The sequence below is a fragment of the Lontra canadensis genome, unplaced genomic scaffold (genome assembly GCF_010015895.1).
Source record: "Lontra canadensis isolate GAN:19392208 unplaced genomic scaffold, GSC_riverotter_1.0 scaffold133, whole genome shotgun sequence".
NCBI classification, from domain to species: Eukaryota; Metazoa; Chordata; class Mammalia; order Carnivora; family Mustelidae; genus Lontra; species Lontra canadensis.
In genome coordinates this window covers 2,896,118-2,911,493 of record NW_022631127.1, presented here as the reverse complement: position 1 = coordinate 2,911,493, position 15,376 = coordinate 2,896,118, and the positions used below count along the sequence as shown (strand labels likewise).

General features: G+C 41.4%; 1 protein-coding gene across 1 annotated transcript in view; it reads right to left on the bottom strand.

Moving 5' to 3' along the window:
- Positions 1–15,376, bottom strand: part of TXNRD3 (thioredoxin reductase 3) — an 85,211-nt gene that overhangs the window by 33,876 nt on the left and 35,959 nt on the right. The window contains exons 4-11 of the mRNA XM_032842853.1: positions 15,094–15,203; positions 13,130–13,234; positions 12,867–12,939; positions 11,047–11,166; positions 4,578–4,720; positions 2,679–2,794; positions 1,568–1,793; positions 78–170 (exon numbers count right to left, since the gene is read on the bottom strand). Coding sequence (XP_032698744.1) covers positions 78–170; positions 1,568–1,793; positions 2,679–2,794; positions 4,578–4,720; positions 11,047–11,166; positions 12,867–12,939; positions 13,130–13,234; positions 15,094–15,203 — 986 coding nt within the window. The remainder of the gene's footprint in view (positions 1–77; positions 171–1,567; positions 1,794–2,678; positions 2,795–4,577; positions 4,721–11,046; positions 11,167–12,866; positions 12,940–13,129; positions 13,235–15,093; positions 15,204–15,376) is intronic.

The following is a 15,376-nucleotide window of genomic DNA, read 5'->3' as shown; positions in this document are numbered from 1 at the left end:
AATTTTCCCATAAACTTCATCTGTGCTAATTTATGAGTGTGTTCAACCACTTAACTGCTTATAAACTAAAAACTTACTGTATTATATATTTCTTCAATAGTTTCTGGTCCTTCAGTGGATTTAGCCACTACTTTCAGCTTTCCAGGTGAACCTTTCTCCAACTGCTGAACCTAGTAAGGATAAAAAATGTAATGATTCTATCTAAAGGTGACAGAAAATAAATGGGTCAGAAGGTGTACACATGTGCGCATGTAGGTTTCTCAACTAAGTAAAGATAGAGGGGGGCGCCTGGGTGGCTCAGTGGGTTAAGCCTCTGCCTTCCGCTCAGGTCATGATCTCAGGGTCCTGGGATCAAGCCCCGCATCGGGCTCTCTGCTCGGCAGGGAGCCTGCTTCCCAGTCTTTCTCTGCCTACTTGTGATCTCTCTCTGTGTCAAATAAATAAACAAAATCTTAAAAAAAAAAGTAAAGATAGAGAAAAAAAGGACTGTAACAAGATACAGTCTGGAGGTAGAAATAAATTAACAGATTAGTTAGTGGTACCATAATAGGAGGGATGAGGGATACTTTCCAGGTGTTGACTTAATAAATTGTGTATACTGTAATACTGCTTACTGAGTACTGAGATAGGCCAGAAAGATGAGCTGGGGAATACACTTAGGAAGAAAATCAAGAATTTCATTTTTGTCTTAATAAATCTGAAATGCTTATGAGGAGTTCAAGTGGAGATATCCCATAGTCAACTGTGAAAATGGGTGTGGAGTTCAGGAGAGATGCCCAAGCAGGGTATATAAATCTGAAAGCCATTAGCATTGAGATAATAAAGTATGGACCTAAAGAAGACCTCCCAGGTAACAAGTGCAGAGAAGAGAAGGGGAAGCAGGTGCTCTAACATTTACAGGTTGAAGACATGTGGAACCACAGGCTGTGAGACCAGAGAGCTCAAGAATGGAGAGAATTTCAAATGGAAGGAATGTCAATTTCACCAAATGCTGCCCAGAAGCCCTACTACATAAGGGCAGAGATATGACCACTGGGTTTGAGAGCACGGAGTTTGCCACAGACCCCGGCATGCAATTTCAGAGGAACAGGGATGGAAGCAGCTGAGAGTTGGCTGAAGTGGAAAATGGAAGCAAGAAAGCAGGAGCATGTATAGAAGTTTCCTTGTGAACAGGAAAAGAAAAACAGGGACCCAAGACAGAAGGGCAGAGAGGGGAAGGGAGAACTTATTTGTTTAAAGTGGAGAGACACTGGTGGGAATGACAGAGTGGAAAAGATGGTTAACTGATGATGAGGCATCCCTGAGAAAGTGAGAGAAGGTGAGAGCACACTGAAAGCCTGAGAGGAGCAAGGATACCTTCAGGTATAAGTGGGAGGGGTGGAGAGGACAGAGGGACACATGGAGGTCAGTGGTGTGGACTGGAGCGGGGGAGCACTATCTTTAAGATGTCCTACTGAGTATAGACTAATTTATTTCATGAAATGAAGGAAGGAGAGCCAGAATAAAAAACTTAAAAAATAACAAAAACCTGAAAATAAAAGGAATTCCAAATGCCTTTCAGACTTACCATCACAGGTACAAATTTTCTTAAGAACTTAACACCATGTTGCTCCATGTAGGAAGCCACTTTCTCTGCCATTTCTTGATCAAAGCCACGAAGAAGGATTGAGCGCACCATAATCGTGACATCTAAGCCAATTCCAGCAAGAAACCCTCCACATTCCAGAGCAACATAAGATGCACCCACCACTAATGTTTTACCAGGGCAATAAGGCAGAGAAAAAAGGTCATCACTGAAAAATAAAAACAACAAAAGGAACACGTAGGCAATAAAAACAAAGTAAAAATGAATACATAGGTTTTGATGCGTAGTGGTCTTCTGTTGGCTGCATGGCAACCTGGGGCTTGAATGAAGAAACATTAACAGAAAGAGTCTTTTGTCATTTTAAAGAGCGTCCACTGTAGAGTAAGAAATATATTTCAGGTTTTTCAAAATCAAATTAGTGAATCACAAGTGAAGGTGTTTTAAAAACTGAAATAGACTAGAAAATATTAGACTACATTACATGTGATAAGAAGAAATATGGTTTGGTTTGCTTTGAGTATGTGCATGTGTTCACCTGAACAACAATGTCATGAAAAACACATTTCTTTTTTTTTAATAATTTAAATTTAATTAGCCAACATATAGTACATCATTAGTTTCAGGTGTAGCATTCGATGATTCATTAGTTGTATATGTGCATCTGGTGAAAAAGTTTGAAAGTCATTGTCCTGAATTGTACAATGTCCTCTCTGTAACCATCAGGGATAATTACTATTAAGTCCCAGTATTGGGAAGAGCCATGCTTCTCCTGATCAACTGGTCCATTATTATCATATAGATGCTAAACCCCAAAGCTATTTTATTTACTTCTTTGCTCTGGCCTCCATGAAGTTCAGAGCCAATCTCCCACACCTCGCTGAGCAATTTCCTAGAATCATATAGCATTTCTGTGTGCAAAAATTATCTACCTAAGCTTATTTTCTCTGGGCTTCATAACGTTAACCACTTAGCTTCTTTCATTATATTTATTTGCCATCAACTCAAGTCTTCTGTGAAATAATATCAGGGACTAAATAAGTCGGACACATAAGCATAACACAACTTAAGGTTACAATAACCTGTTTAATCTTACCTAGTAATACAGTACTCTTTATCTCCTGGGATTCCTAAATAGCGGGGTCTTTGGCCTGTCGCTAGGACAAATTTGCCAGCAGTATAGTAAGTTTCCTGTCCTTTTCTATTGGTTGCCTTGAAAAGAGAAAAGTAAATTTCAACTTTTGCTACAAACACAGTAGAGTATCAGACACTGGATAACTAGTTAGAGAGCTTCCCACCCAACAGGAGTGGACATGCAAAAATAATAATGCAGTTGGTGATAAGCACCAACACAGAAAAGAGAAGTCTTCATAAAACAGCCACCAAAAGAGCCCAGTGGAGGTGCAGTAGGGGACTGGAATGCCAGCAGAGGGTGGCTTCAAAGGTGGTGGTATTTCGAGTGGAGACCAGAAAGTGAGAAGATTTGAGAAGAAAGGAAACCTGCAGAGAGAACAGTGCATAGAAAAGAACACAGGCCTGAAAGCAGCAGGTGTCTGGGGAACAGCAAGTGGTCAGAAAGTGGCAGGAAAGGCGGGGGATGAATCACGGTGAAGGAATACAAGGTTCCTGCCAAACATTAACACTTTTATTCACCATTCTAAAGATTTCAGCTACGGGAAACCAAGAAAGGTTATTCGTTGTGTGCATATTTTCAATTATATGAGTAGTTCATAAATCCACTTTTTCCTTAAAAAAATTCAAAACAAACAAAAAAAAAATTCAAAAACCAATGAAGGTGTTTAAATAAGAGGGTGGTTTCAATGGTGGGACCGAGGGAGGGCAGCCTGGAGACAGGCACCTGCTCCAGAGGGTCAGCAAAGAGAGAAACAAGCCCAGGATGTAGGGGTGGGATGGGGGAAACCTGAGATTTCTAGCGGGAGCAACTGAGGAGACCTTGGTTATCACTAAATGTGGAAACACAGAAAAGAAGAAGGTATGCTTCCAAACGACTGGCTTATTCAACCAACCATGCCAGCCATGCCACAATTTGAGAACTGAAACTACCCTGAATCGTACTTCTATGATGTTTTGTGTGAGTGATGTAATTCAAACTGGCCCGCATATGGTTTCAAAAGGGGAAGCTTTCAACAGACCACCCCACACTTTTCCAGAGATAATAAATGACTACAAAATAATCTTAAATCCCCCCCCAAGATCATTGCATACTGTACTAGGAAAGCAGAGTCCAAAAACTTGGTGTTGAGGGTTGTATCTCATTGTCTTATATAACTCCAATTTAAAATTCTTCTGTTCAGCACAACAACCTCATTTTCCTTACTTGTGGCTCTTACACTATGTAAACATGACAAAGCTTGTAAAATACACTAATTTTATACTACTTTTATGAATATGTCTTTGAATAACATTTGGAGTTCTACTTAAGGTTTTATTTTATTTTTTTAATTATTCTTTTTATGGAAGTACAGTTGAGATGCAATATTCCATCAGTTTCAGGTGTACAACATAGTGATTTGACAAGTCCATACAACACGCCATGCTCCGCACACGTGTAGTTGCCATCTATCTCCAAACAACGCTACTACGACACCCCCGACCAATTCCCCAGGCTGTACCTTCATCGTCATGACTATTCATTGCATTTTGCTCATCCCCCACCTAAGGTTTCATTTTAAAAAAAGAATTACACTACTAAAATTTTTCATTTTTTAGTCAACTATTCTAAACATTTTCTTATAAGGTAGTAATAAAATCAAAAGGCAAATAATAACTTTAAATGAAGATCTCTTTAAAAGGCAATTCCTGCAATTTAGCAGGCTCTGTGCAATCAGCAACAGGAAGAAACAGGTGCACATGAGGCAACATGTGTCCTCACACATGTCAGTGTGAGTCCGTAACATACAACACAGAATTTCAGATCAAGGCGAGTTCAAGCAATAGTAAAGAAAAGCAACAAACATGACAAAACAAACAGTACCTTTATTTTATGATGATCGACAAATTCTCCATAAGAATTGACATAGGTCACAGCCTTCTCCCTCAAGGACAACCTGTAGCCCCAGTTCAAAGAGCCAATGTGATTCTGAATCGCTTCTATCATAGTCTCCCAGTTGTGCTTCACTGAAAACAAATAACCAGAGCAAAGGCATAAAGCCAATTTTATTGCCTTTTTCTTTAAAGATTATTTATTTATTTATTTATTTGGGAGAAAGAGAGCAGAGTGAGGGAGAACATGAGCTGGGAGGAGAGACAGAGGGAGGAGGAGAAGCACTTTCCCCGCTGAGCAGGGAGCCCAACACAGGGCTCAATCCCAGGACTCTAGGATCAAACTTAACCGACTGAGCCATCCAGGTGCCCCAAGTGAATTTTATTTTTAATGTTCAATCTTATATAACCACACAGGAGCCATACTATATATTGATTTAAGAATCAAAAAGTGAACACAAGACAACTAGCAACTGAAATCTTTTTTAGGTCAGTTACAGTTTATACTTCTTCCTCTTTTACATTACAAAACACAAGCAAAAAGCAAAGTTCTGAAAAAGAAAAAAAAAAAATCCCTGGAACAGAGAATGGGGAAAACAATCCAAAACATCACAAGGCAGGGAGATCATCCCTACCTGGGAGCACCCCAAGGCTACTCTCACACTCTTAGGTCTGCATGGGGTGTCCCAGATGTGAAGGGAGGTAGGTCTCAGGTTGGTGAGCACCATACATCCATCTGCCAAGCCCAGCCCGGGCCACTCCCTTTCAGTTCACTTGGTGGTGGCTTTATGATAGCAAAGATGCTGCATTTCATTACAGCAAATGTGGTTTCTGCTCACCGTGGCCTACCATTTCTATTACAATGTTTACTCATTTCCTGTTGCAGTTGGAGCAGGAGGTGACGGAATCAAATTCCTCATCATCTCCTTATCTTTTAGGCAGGATTGATTTCCTAGCCTTCGTCTTGTCTGCCAATGCTGTTTCCTGAAGGAGAAACCAGTCTCCATGCAGCACTGTGCTTCTAAAATACAGAGGCCAGCCTGGGATTCTCACCAAACTGGATGAGATTCCCAAAGGCAAACCCAGCCAACTGAGGGTTCGTCTTCTAATCACGCCTCGTGACTCACCCCATCTAGCACTCTCCGAAAGGCCACAGCACTCCTCAGGAATGTGGGAAGTTACAGTGCAGGAGAGAAAAAGAGGTTATGGTGCACTGAGTTGATGGCATGGATGTCGGACCAACCCCTCTAGGAAGCTCCTGAGATCTTGCAATCCAGGGGATCACTGCGGTTGCTACACTACCTGATCCCCACGCTGTGATCCCAGGAGGTAAAGACCCAGCAGGGATGAGCCTCTCCACAATGGCACATGCCCTCAGATCCTAAGCTACCTCCTCCCCTCTAACCCAGAAAAGCTACTCCTCTAATCTTCCAAGAACCATTTCTCTCAAGGACCTTGTCAGTTAGCTTCCCACTTCACACGGTATGTTTGTTTCTGGTTCTTTTTGTAAGAGTGTCTCTTACATCTACATCAGCGTTTCCCAAATATGGCTGCATATCAGGATCCCCTGGGATTCAGGTTGAAACATACAAATCCCTGGACCAAGTCAGGACAAGCTCCCCCCGGGGAGATCCTGCGAAGGCAAGTCCAGAGACTGGCACTCTGGAACCACGTGCTCCATTGCTCTATTGACCTGTTAAAGATCTGCAACAGTATCACAGTTCTAACTACTGATGGAAAAAATCTCCCATACTTTCTCAAAGGCTGCAGAGCTATTCTCAAACATTTACTTTCAATACAAACTTTAGAATAATCTGTCATGTTCCAAAAAGAAAAAAAAAATTGTGGAGATTTTTCCTGGACTTACATAAAATTTACAAGTCAATTTTGAGGTAATGTCTTTATAGTATTGAGACATCCCACCCAAAAATCTCAGTATATTTTTTGTTATGCTTTTCTTTCCTTATATATCTTGTCCATTCCTGGTATATTTATCCCAAGTTATTCTATCATTTTGTTGCAATTTTCCATTGTATATTTAACTTCCTATTGCTATGTAAGAAATCTATTGATTTTTACACATACAACCTCTGAGCAAATTTGTGAACTCTTATTAGTTCTAACATTTTTAGTTTGAACTCTTGTATATTCTAGGTATCTTTTATATAATTCATATTATAGATTTGTAATATCTTTTTATTCCTCCTTCTCAAGTATGTACTTTTTCTTCCTAGTCTTCCTTTTTGTGCACAGGCCAGAAGCCCCAGAACAATGCCGATAATAGTAGTGGAAGTTGGCTGCCCTGTTTGATTCCTGACTTCAGTGTAAATGCCTTAAGCTCTTCTCCATCAAATATTTACATCTGACTTTTCTTCATCATGTAAAAGAAGTGGCCATTTCTTTCCTTAGTTTAATGACTTTCCTTGTTTTTCTTTTCTTTTCTTTTTTTTTAAGAGCCATAATGGATGTGAAATTTTTGCCAAATGCCTTTGGAGCTAGAATGTAGGTCATCACGTGGATTTCAGCATCCCTACTATGGTTTCCTAATGACACATTCTTGTATCCCCAGAATGAACTCTCAGAAGTCACAGTGCATTCTTTTAGTCACTGCTGGAGAGGATTTGCTTTTTCTAGAATTTTGTAGCTCTATGGGCTATAGCTTTCTATTTTTACACTATCTTTCTGTATCACTGTTAAGTCAGCCTCAAAAAAAATTTTAGAACTTCAGTTTTTTCCTAAGCTCTCGAACAGTTTAAATATTTAAAAAGTGTTCCTTGAAGACTGAGGAAATTTACTTGTAAATTTTCAGTGTCTTGGAGAATGGGTTGTCCTTAGGCAATGTTTTCTTTGATAATTCAAGTCAATTCTGGTTATTTATATTTCCCTAGAATATACTCCTTTTCATCAAGATATTTAAAATTCTTACCACTAATTTATATACTGAATTTGTTTTTTCTCTTCTCTTTCTGCAGTTATATTTCTTTCCTCAAGACACCTAATGCTACATATTTGCATGAATTCTCTCTCCTGTTTCCCCCACTGGGTTTGCCAAAGGTCTACTTACTTATTTGCATTTTCAAATATATTCTTGCTTTTGTTCATTGACTCTTGTTTTGGGGAAGATGCTAAGTCATTATTTCCTCAGTGTGGGGTGTATGTGTGTGTGTGTGCGTGTGTCTATTTTTTTGCCTTGAAGTTTCCCTATCTGGTATTAACTGCCATTACCTTGTTTGCATCTCCCTGACACAGCTTCTCCCACCTGTTTTAAAATTGCCCATCTAGGGGACGCCTGGGTGGCTTAGTGGGTTAAAGCCTCTGCCTTCGGCTCAGGTCATGATCCCAGGAACTTGGGATCGAGCCCTGCATGGGGCTCTCTGCTCAGCAGGGAGCCTGCTTCCTCCTCTCTCTCTCTGCCTGCTCTCTGCCTACTTGTGATCTGTCAAATAAATAAATAAAATCAAAAAAAAATTGCCCATCTATTTCATTTTAAATAGGAAAATTCAAGTTAGCCATTTAAAAATTTAAAATTCAAAAAAAAAATTAAAATTCCTGTATTCTCAACAATTCTCCTTTGGTTTAGATGTGTGTGCTGTAAACAGCACATGGATGAATTCTGTCTACACAACTTGAGAAGCTGACTCATTCAGCTTTATTCTACTATGTAAAAGAGTGTCCCTATGTTTGTCTGCTGTCTTGTTTTCTGGGTTGTTTTTTGCTCATTTTAAATTCATTTCATGCTGTTTATTTGTACATATCCCGTTCCCCTTTTCTTGGAAGTTCTATATTTAATTTCTGATCTGCAAATTATATATACATTTTACATCTACTTCAATCCATTATTTCTCTACCACTGTCAAGAATGAAAGTATCTAGAAGATTCTCCCACACCAGATTTCATCATGCTTTCAGTTCCTTTCTCTTCCTACTTAGATTCTATGGACTTCTCTTGGCCATTTCATGAAGCTGATGCCTAAAAACTGCTAAGCCCCAAATTCCACATGATGGCTAGCTAAGTGTTTCTTAGTATAGTACCTCAAAACTAACTTAGAAGCCTTTTGTGTATCGGGAACAAGATTTTACCCACTTGAGGGAATTATAAAGTATTTAGGAATATCAAGCACGTCTAGACAAGTTCAAGAACGTCACCTGGACCCTCAGGTGAGGCAAAGTGGCACAAGCAAACACAATGCTATCCCCTCAGAATGTGCAGAGCCCCAGCAGCGTGGGGCAGTGGGCAGCAGGCAGGGCTGACACACCAAGAAGTTATCAGATTGTGCGGAATCCTGCTTGGGGAGTCACCCACACACCCCTCTGCCTGGCTGTCCCCATCATAGGACACATGTACTGTCCCATTCCTCGTGGCCTTTCTCCATTATGGGGCATTCAGAGTTTCCTCCCCACTTGGCCTTGATTATTCTAGAATTATTAAAACAGGGTATAAGCACTTTTAATTTTAAGAAGACTCCTTTGGGCATCTGGGTGGCTCAGTCACTTAAGTGTCTGACTCTTGATTTCGGCTCAGGTCATGATCTTAGGGGCATGGGACTGAGCCCCACATCTTACTTGGTGAATTAAACCCTATTCCATTTGGCCTTCTAGCACCATTTCCTTCCAGATGGTTCTCTTCTGAGACTCTCTAAGCCCTAAGTCTTGTCCTTAAAAATCTAGCCCCTCCTGGCCTCTAAAACACAACTTTCCTGGTTTTTCCTCATCTTCCTCACCCACCCTCTAGGTTTTAACGTTTCTCAGGATCCGTCCGTGTCTGCTATTCTTTTCCAACCACAGGGCCTCCCCAGCCCCTATCAGCAATTCCTAAGACTTCAGCCACCACCTGTAGGTGGGCTGTAAACCCAGGCCCTGCCTAGACCTCTCTCAAGCACAAACCATCCCCTGACAGTGAACTCCACCAGGTGTTCTGCAGGGGAAAAATCCATGCAAGGTGAAGGATTCAGGAAGAAGGATTCTTGAAAGTGAAGGTGACCCCAAAGTTAAATTGCCAAGTGCAAAGACCTTATTTTACCTACAACCAGTTGGTACTGAAGCTGGACCCAAAGCTCTCCAGAGAGCTGAGTGTCTGGGGAAATTTGTCCATGGGAGAATCTGTCTGGCCACAGCTCATTATGCTGAACTCCACCATGCTGGGCCACTAACTCACACTGGCCTGTGTTTTCCAGCTCAGCAAATACACTGCATTATCACCCACTCCCTCTTCTGGGATTCCTTCCTTTTCTTCACCCTCCACCCTGTGACCTGTGGGGCCCAGCCAAATCACCAGGAAGGATATGCTCATGCACACATTTCCTCCATCAAAATCTCTTGGGACACAAGTCCTTGTAATTTTTTTTTTAGAAATTCCATAACATTATTCTAAAGAGATGAAAATCACCCAGCCACATCTAGCCTGTCAATTCCATGCCTTCAGTCCTCTAAATCCACCTCACACTCTCCAGACTGAAATCAGTCTTGGCCCAGGCCTGTCATTTCTCCTCTAGGTTAGGTGACAGCACTCCGGCTCACTTCCTTGTCTTTGGACTTGCCCCCCTTCCCACCACCAGCCTTCTAAACTCCTTGGTGCCACCAGAGGGTTCCAGAATCCAAACTGTGGTTCAGGCTCCTCTCTTGCTAAACCCCTGACTCTCTTTCTTCCTTTAGGGTCAACCACAACGCCTTCAGATGACATTTAAGAGCTGTCACGATGTGCTTCTTTGTAATCTTTTTTTCCCCAGCATCCTGCCCCCATTCTCCATGCCAGCCATTCACTATCCCCCAAAGACTCCACGTTTTCTCCCAGCTCCAGAGTTCAGAGCACACTGCTTCCTGTCTCCAATGACCTGCTTCTCTGTGACCTTCAAGATTCAGCTCAAGGGTCACCTCCACCATCTTAGCCTCTCAAGGATACAGTAAGTGCCCCTCAAGGCAATGCTCAAAACCTCACTGTGAACTAGAGCACACAGAATCTCCTCTCTTCTCTTTTCCTCTCTTGCAACAGACTGTGTGCTCCTTAAGGGCAGAAGTTCTATTTTCCTCATATCTGTATCCTCAGAGCCTAACCAATAAGTGCCTATTGGATGAATTTGGCTTCCATCTTTCACTAACCAAGGACGTATATAACCACTGGTAAAATAAAAAATGTTATCACTATAACAGATAAAATTCAAATAATGACCCTGGCTCTTCTCTTTTCTTTACACTTGAAGGAAATCTGAAAACAGCAGTTATTCTCTCTCATGTTCTGTAGAGTCTGGAATGACTATAGCTGCCAAAGGCACCAAGGCCCCCGAGAGTAGGGCCAGGTTTCAGGTGATCACCTCTGACTCCCCTGTGCCAAAGTGGGGTCCTAATGAGCAGTCACTCAACAAACTTCAGACTCAACTCTAGAACTATAAATAGCAAGTCTTTCTCTAAGAAACTCATTCTTTCTTCTTTCCTTCCAATCTGTATTTTTATATACCGTTACCCACCTTGATGACTGTACTCCCAGCCAAATTTCCTGGCGTCCTTTAATGCCTGCCCTAAAAGGGCAGCTTGGTGCATCAATTTCTTAGGAACACAGCCCACATTTACACAAGTACCGCCAAGACCTGAGAAAGAAAATAATAGTTTTAAAGTTTCCTCTGTGTCCATGGGTGTGTACATGGTTCTACATACCTGTAGAGCAGGTGTTGTTAAACATGGGAAAATGACACACTCAGATGCTGGGGGGCCAACAGCAGACCCCACAATAACACGCAAATAATTAAGTCAAACTCTTCAAATGAGGGTCCGTGAAAGAGACCCAAAGATGAGCAAAAATACTGATGTACACTTGAATAGTTTTCTGGGGAGAGAATCCAAAATTTTCATTTGAGTCTGGCCCATGAAGGGATCAGAATTACATTAGATTAATTAGATAGATACTAAAACAAGGACTGGAACCCCAGCTTCTAGCCTTTATTCTCTGTAAGTTGGACTCCTCCTCTGAGCCAATATTGGGTCCACTGCAAGCTGCCTGGTAACATCTACTCTCAATCTCAAACAGCACAAAAAAGCCACGTGTGATGCCCCCGAGCAGGGCATGAGTCAGAAAACTCCCTCTCTGATCACAGTCTCTCTTCTGGTAATCCAGAGAAGTAGGATATTTCTAGGCAGGAGAGAAAGAGGGGAGAGGGCAGAAGGAGAGAGGGAGAAAACAAAGGTACACACAGGAATTTTTCAGCATATAAATGTTAGAAGGAAAATTGAGAGAGATTAGCTTTACTGTATGAAATGCTAAGGTAAAATTTTTTGAGTAAATTTGAATTTTAAAACATGATTATCATATTTTGTCAGGGCTCCTGCAGGAAACAGATGACATCCTCAAGCTGGGAAACTGAGGAGAGTTTATAGAGAAATGATTACAGGGGCGTGGGCAGGAAGAGTGAGGAGGAACAGAATAGTGAGTAGGCCATCGCCAACCCCACGTGATGGGCAAAGCACATGGAGAGATTGACACAGCCTACAGGGGTTGGGCATAACAGTGGAGGTGGCCTTCTATTCCTGCAGGGACCAGCAGGGCAGGAGCTAGAAGAATGAAGAACCCCCCAACTCCACTTTCCTCCCTCCCTTCTGTTCTCCTCCTGTGACCATTAACTGGTTGAGCCCAGCTAGAAGCCAGAGGGCAAGGTGCAGATGCATCAGCTTTCTGGGGCATGGAAAAAGGTAGACATGAAGACACAAAGGATGGATCGAATACAAAACAGAAAATATCCACGACAAAGTCTGTGTGTTCTATTAAAGTAAACGCTCTCCTCTACAACTGGAAGCTCACTGTGTACTTTGCTGACAGGCCCTGGACGATGACACACACACTGACTTGACTGAACATCACGCAACCATTAGAGTCAGCTATGAAAGTGATGCAGAAACACAAGACAAGACAAGGTCAGGGCAGACTTAGGTGGGCACCACACAGCACACACTGTGATTGCAATTAAGGGAAAACATCGGTGCATGTGTGCAAGAATTATGGCACATATGTTGGATACTGGAGTCATGGAATTTTTTCCTTTTGCAAAATCTTCCTTCATTACTTTTATATTATCTTACCTTTTTTATATTATATTATCTTTCCACCTGTTAACCATGCAATCTTTGGTCTGTTACTTAACCTCACCAAGACTTGCTTTCCTCACCTATGGAACAGGCTAGTTACTCCTCTTGAGATTAGTTGTGAGGATTAACAAGATTGAAGAAAGCCAAAGAGCTGTAAAGAGCTGTAAAGAGCAGAAAACTACAAGAGTCACAACAAAGAAACACTGCTTACCCCATGATGTGCCCTGAGGCGTCGGGACCACAAAGTCTAGCACCATAACTTTCTTTCCCAAGATGGCGGCTTCCTATTAAAAAAACTACATATAAAGATCTTGTCATTTTCCTGACAACCCCCCAATTTTTCTCTCTCTGGAAGAACACAGTCTTTTCTCTTTATTAATACAATTAAAGCTTGGACCGTAACAACAAAGAGGCTGAAGAAGTGCTTACGGCAATCACCAGGAAAATTATCTCTGAGTTTTGTTATGTTCATACCTGAGCACAAGCAAGGCCACCAGAACCTCCCCCAATGACAATGAGGTCATACTCATATGCTGAATCTTCCTGAAGGAGCTTCTGTAATAAACCACTCTGATGGGCCTATGGATCAAAGGAGAAAGGAAAGCATGATCTGTTTTAAATCTGTTCTTTTGTACCCTACATTGAATCCGTATGCACTGCTTTTCTTTTTTTTTTTTTTATTTTTTTTTATTTTTTTTTTAAAGATTTTATTTATTTATTTGACAGACAGAGATCACAAGTAGGCAGAGAGGCAGGCAGAGAGAGAGGAAGGGAAGCAGGCTCCCTGTTGAGCAGAGAGCCCGATGCGGGACTCGATCCCAGGACCCTGAGATCATGACCCGAGCCGAAGGCAGCGGCTTAACCCACTGAGCCACCCAGGCGCCCTGCTTTTCTAAAACTCTTAGAAACAGTCCCTAATTCATCTAAGTTGAAACCGTAAATTTATCTAGATAGTATTCAAATAGGGTCCCACTAGATAGAACATATGTTAAGTACATTCATTTTTGATCATTATCACCTCGTGGCTACATGTGTGTCTAATGACCCACAGGTCACGACTTTATGTAAGGCAAGGTCATTTTCCTTGGTCTTATCATCAAAGTATCACAATTAAGTAAAATAGCCAAGTACCATTTTTCAAGATCCTCTATCTTTCGTTGACCTGTGCCAGGCTTTATTTTGCAAACAATTCTTAAGCATCCTTAGCAGGTCATGCACATCAAATTTTTACATGGTTTCTCATAAATTGACCTAAATTCAGCAGCATCCTGGTAAACTTTCTATAGAACACAGACTTTTGCTTTTTCTTTCAGCAACGGTCACAAGGCTAGCTCTTTACCATAGTCTCCTGCTCACTTGGCCCTCCCTTCTGATTGGAAGTAGCTGGGGCAAGCTGGGATGATCAAGGCATGATGTAGCAATAGTTTTTGTTGTGTGAAGGTGGGTGTTCCAGCCCCTGAGGCTGGCTTTAGAAACACCACATGGCACCAGCTCATCCTGGGAAGCACCGTAGAAGTGCTGTATCACTGTAGGACTTGGCACATGCCACATGGCCCCAGATGGACGCCTGCCTTTAGAATTTCTGGCACATTCTAAAAAGGACTCCTTTGGTCTCCTTACTATTAGGTGCCCTTAGGAAAATACATCTCCTAAGCATCTTCCATGCAGCATGAAATAGAATGGATAACTCTGCAGCTCTAGATCCATCCTCTGACATCTTTCCCAGGTTAAGAATGGCAAGACCAGCACTTCCCAAGGTGTTTCGGGGCCTCTCATTATGCTACACACCACCACATGAGCTGAGTGTAGCTTCTGGGACTAATGAAGCAGGCTGTTAATAGATAACAATGCTGATCATAGATTAACATAAATCCACACAATCTAGTTTCCCAAGAAAATGTCATTTTAAGTTAAAGTCTCAAATATAAGTATTTAATCACTGATTACTACTATTTACATACATGCATTAAAAAAATACAAGGGAACACAATTTTAATAAAAGGAAGTCATTATAAAACAAGGACCTAACTTAAGAAGGAACATCAATTTTATCTATCAGGACTTTCAAGATGATCTGATAACCATCCTCTATGCTTTTCCACTTCACAACTTCCAAAAGACAAATGAACAGACTCCCTTTTTTAAAAAAAAATTATTTATTTATTTGAAAGAGAGAGAGAAAGAGAGCGCACAAGCAGGGGGAGCAGCAGGCAGAGGGAGAGGGAGAAGCAGGCTCTCCATGGAGCAGGAAGCCTGATGCAGGGCTCGATCTCAGAACCCTCAGATCACAACCTGAGCTGAAGGCAGATGCCCAGCCGCCTGAGTCACCCAGGTGCCCCATGAATAGACTCCTTTTTAAAAGCCATTTTTTCCCTTTAGATAGATTTAAAAACAAACTTTGAACAAATAGCATTAAAAACATATAATACCATTATTACCTGGAAAGTTCGATCACATCCACCCATGTGCACTTTATTCACAAAAATATTGGGCACCGTTCTCTGATTAGTGATCTCTGAAAGCACTTCTTGGACATTGGCCCCATCATCTGAAGAATAAAAACCTCAATATATAACAATATTGAAAGGGTTCCAAACTTTCGGGGGTTGAACAGAAGTGTTACAACACCAGACGCTCCCATGCACACACCCATAAAATGTCAGTACTTATGTATTTACATATTATATAACTTCATGAAATGATGACTCAAGAAGGGGAAAC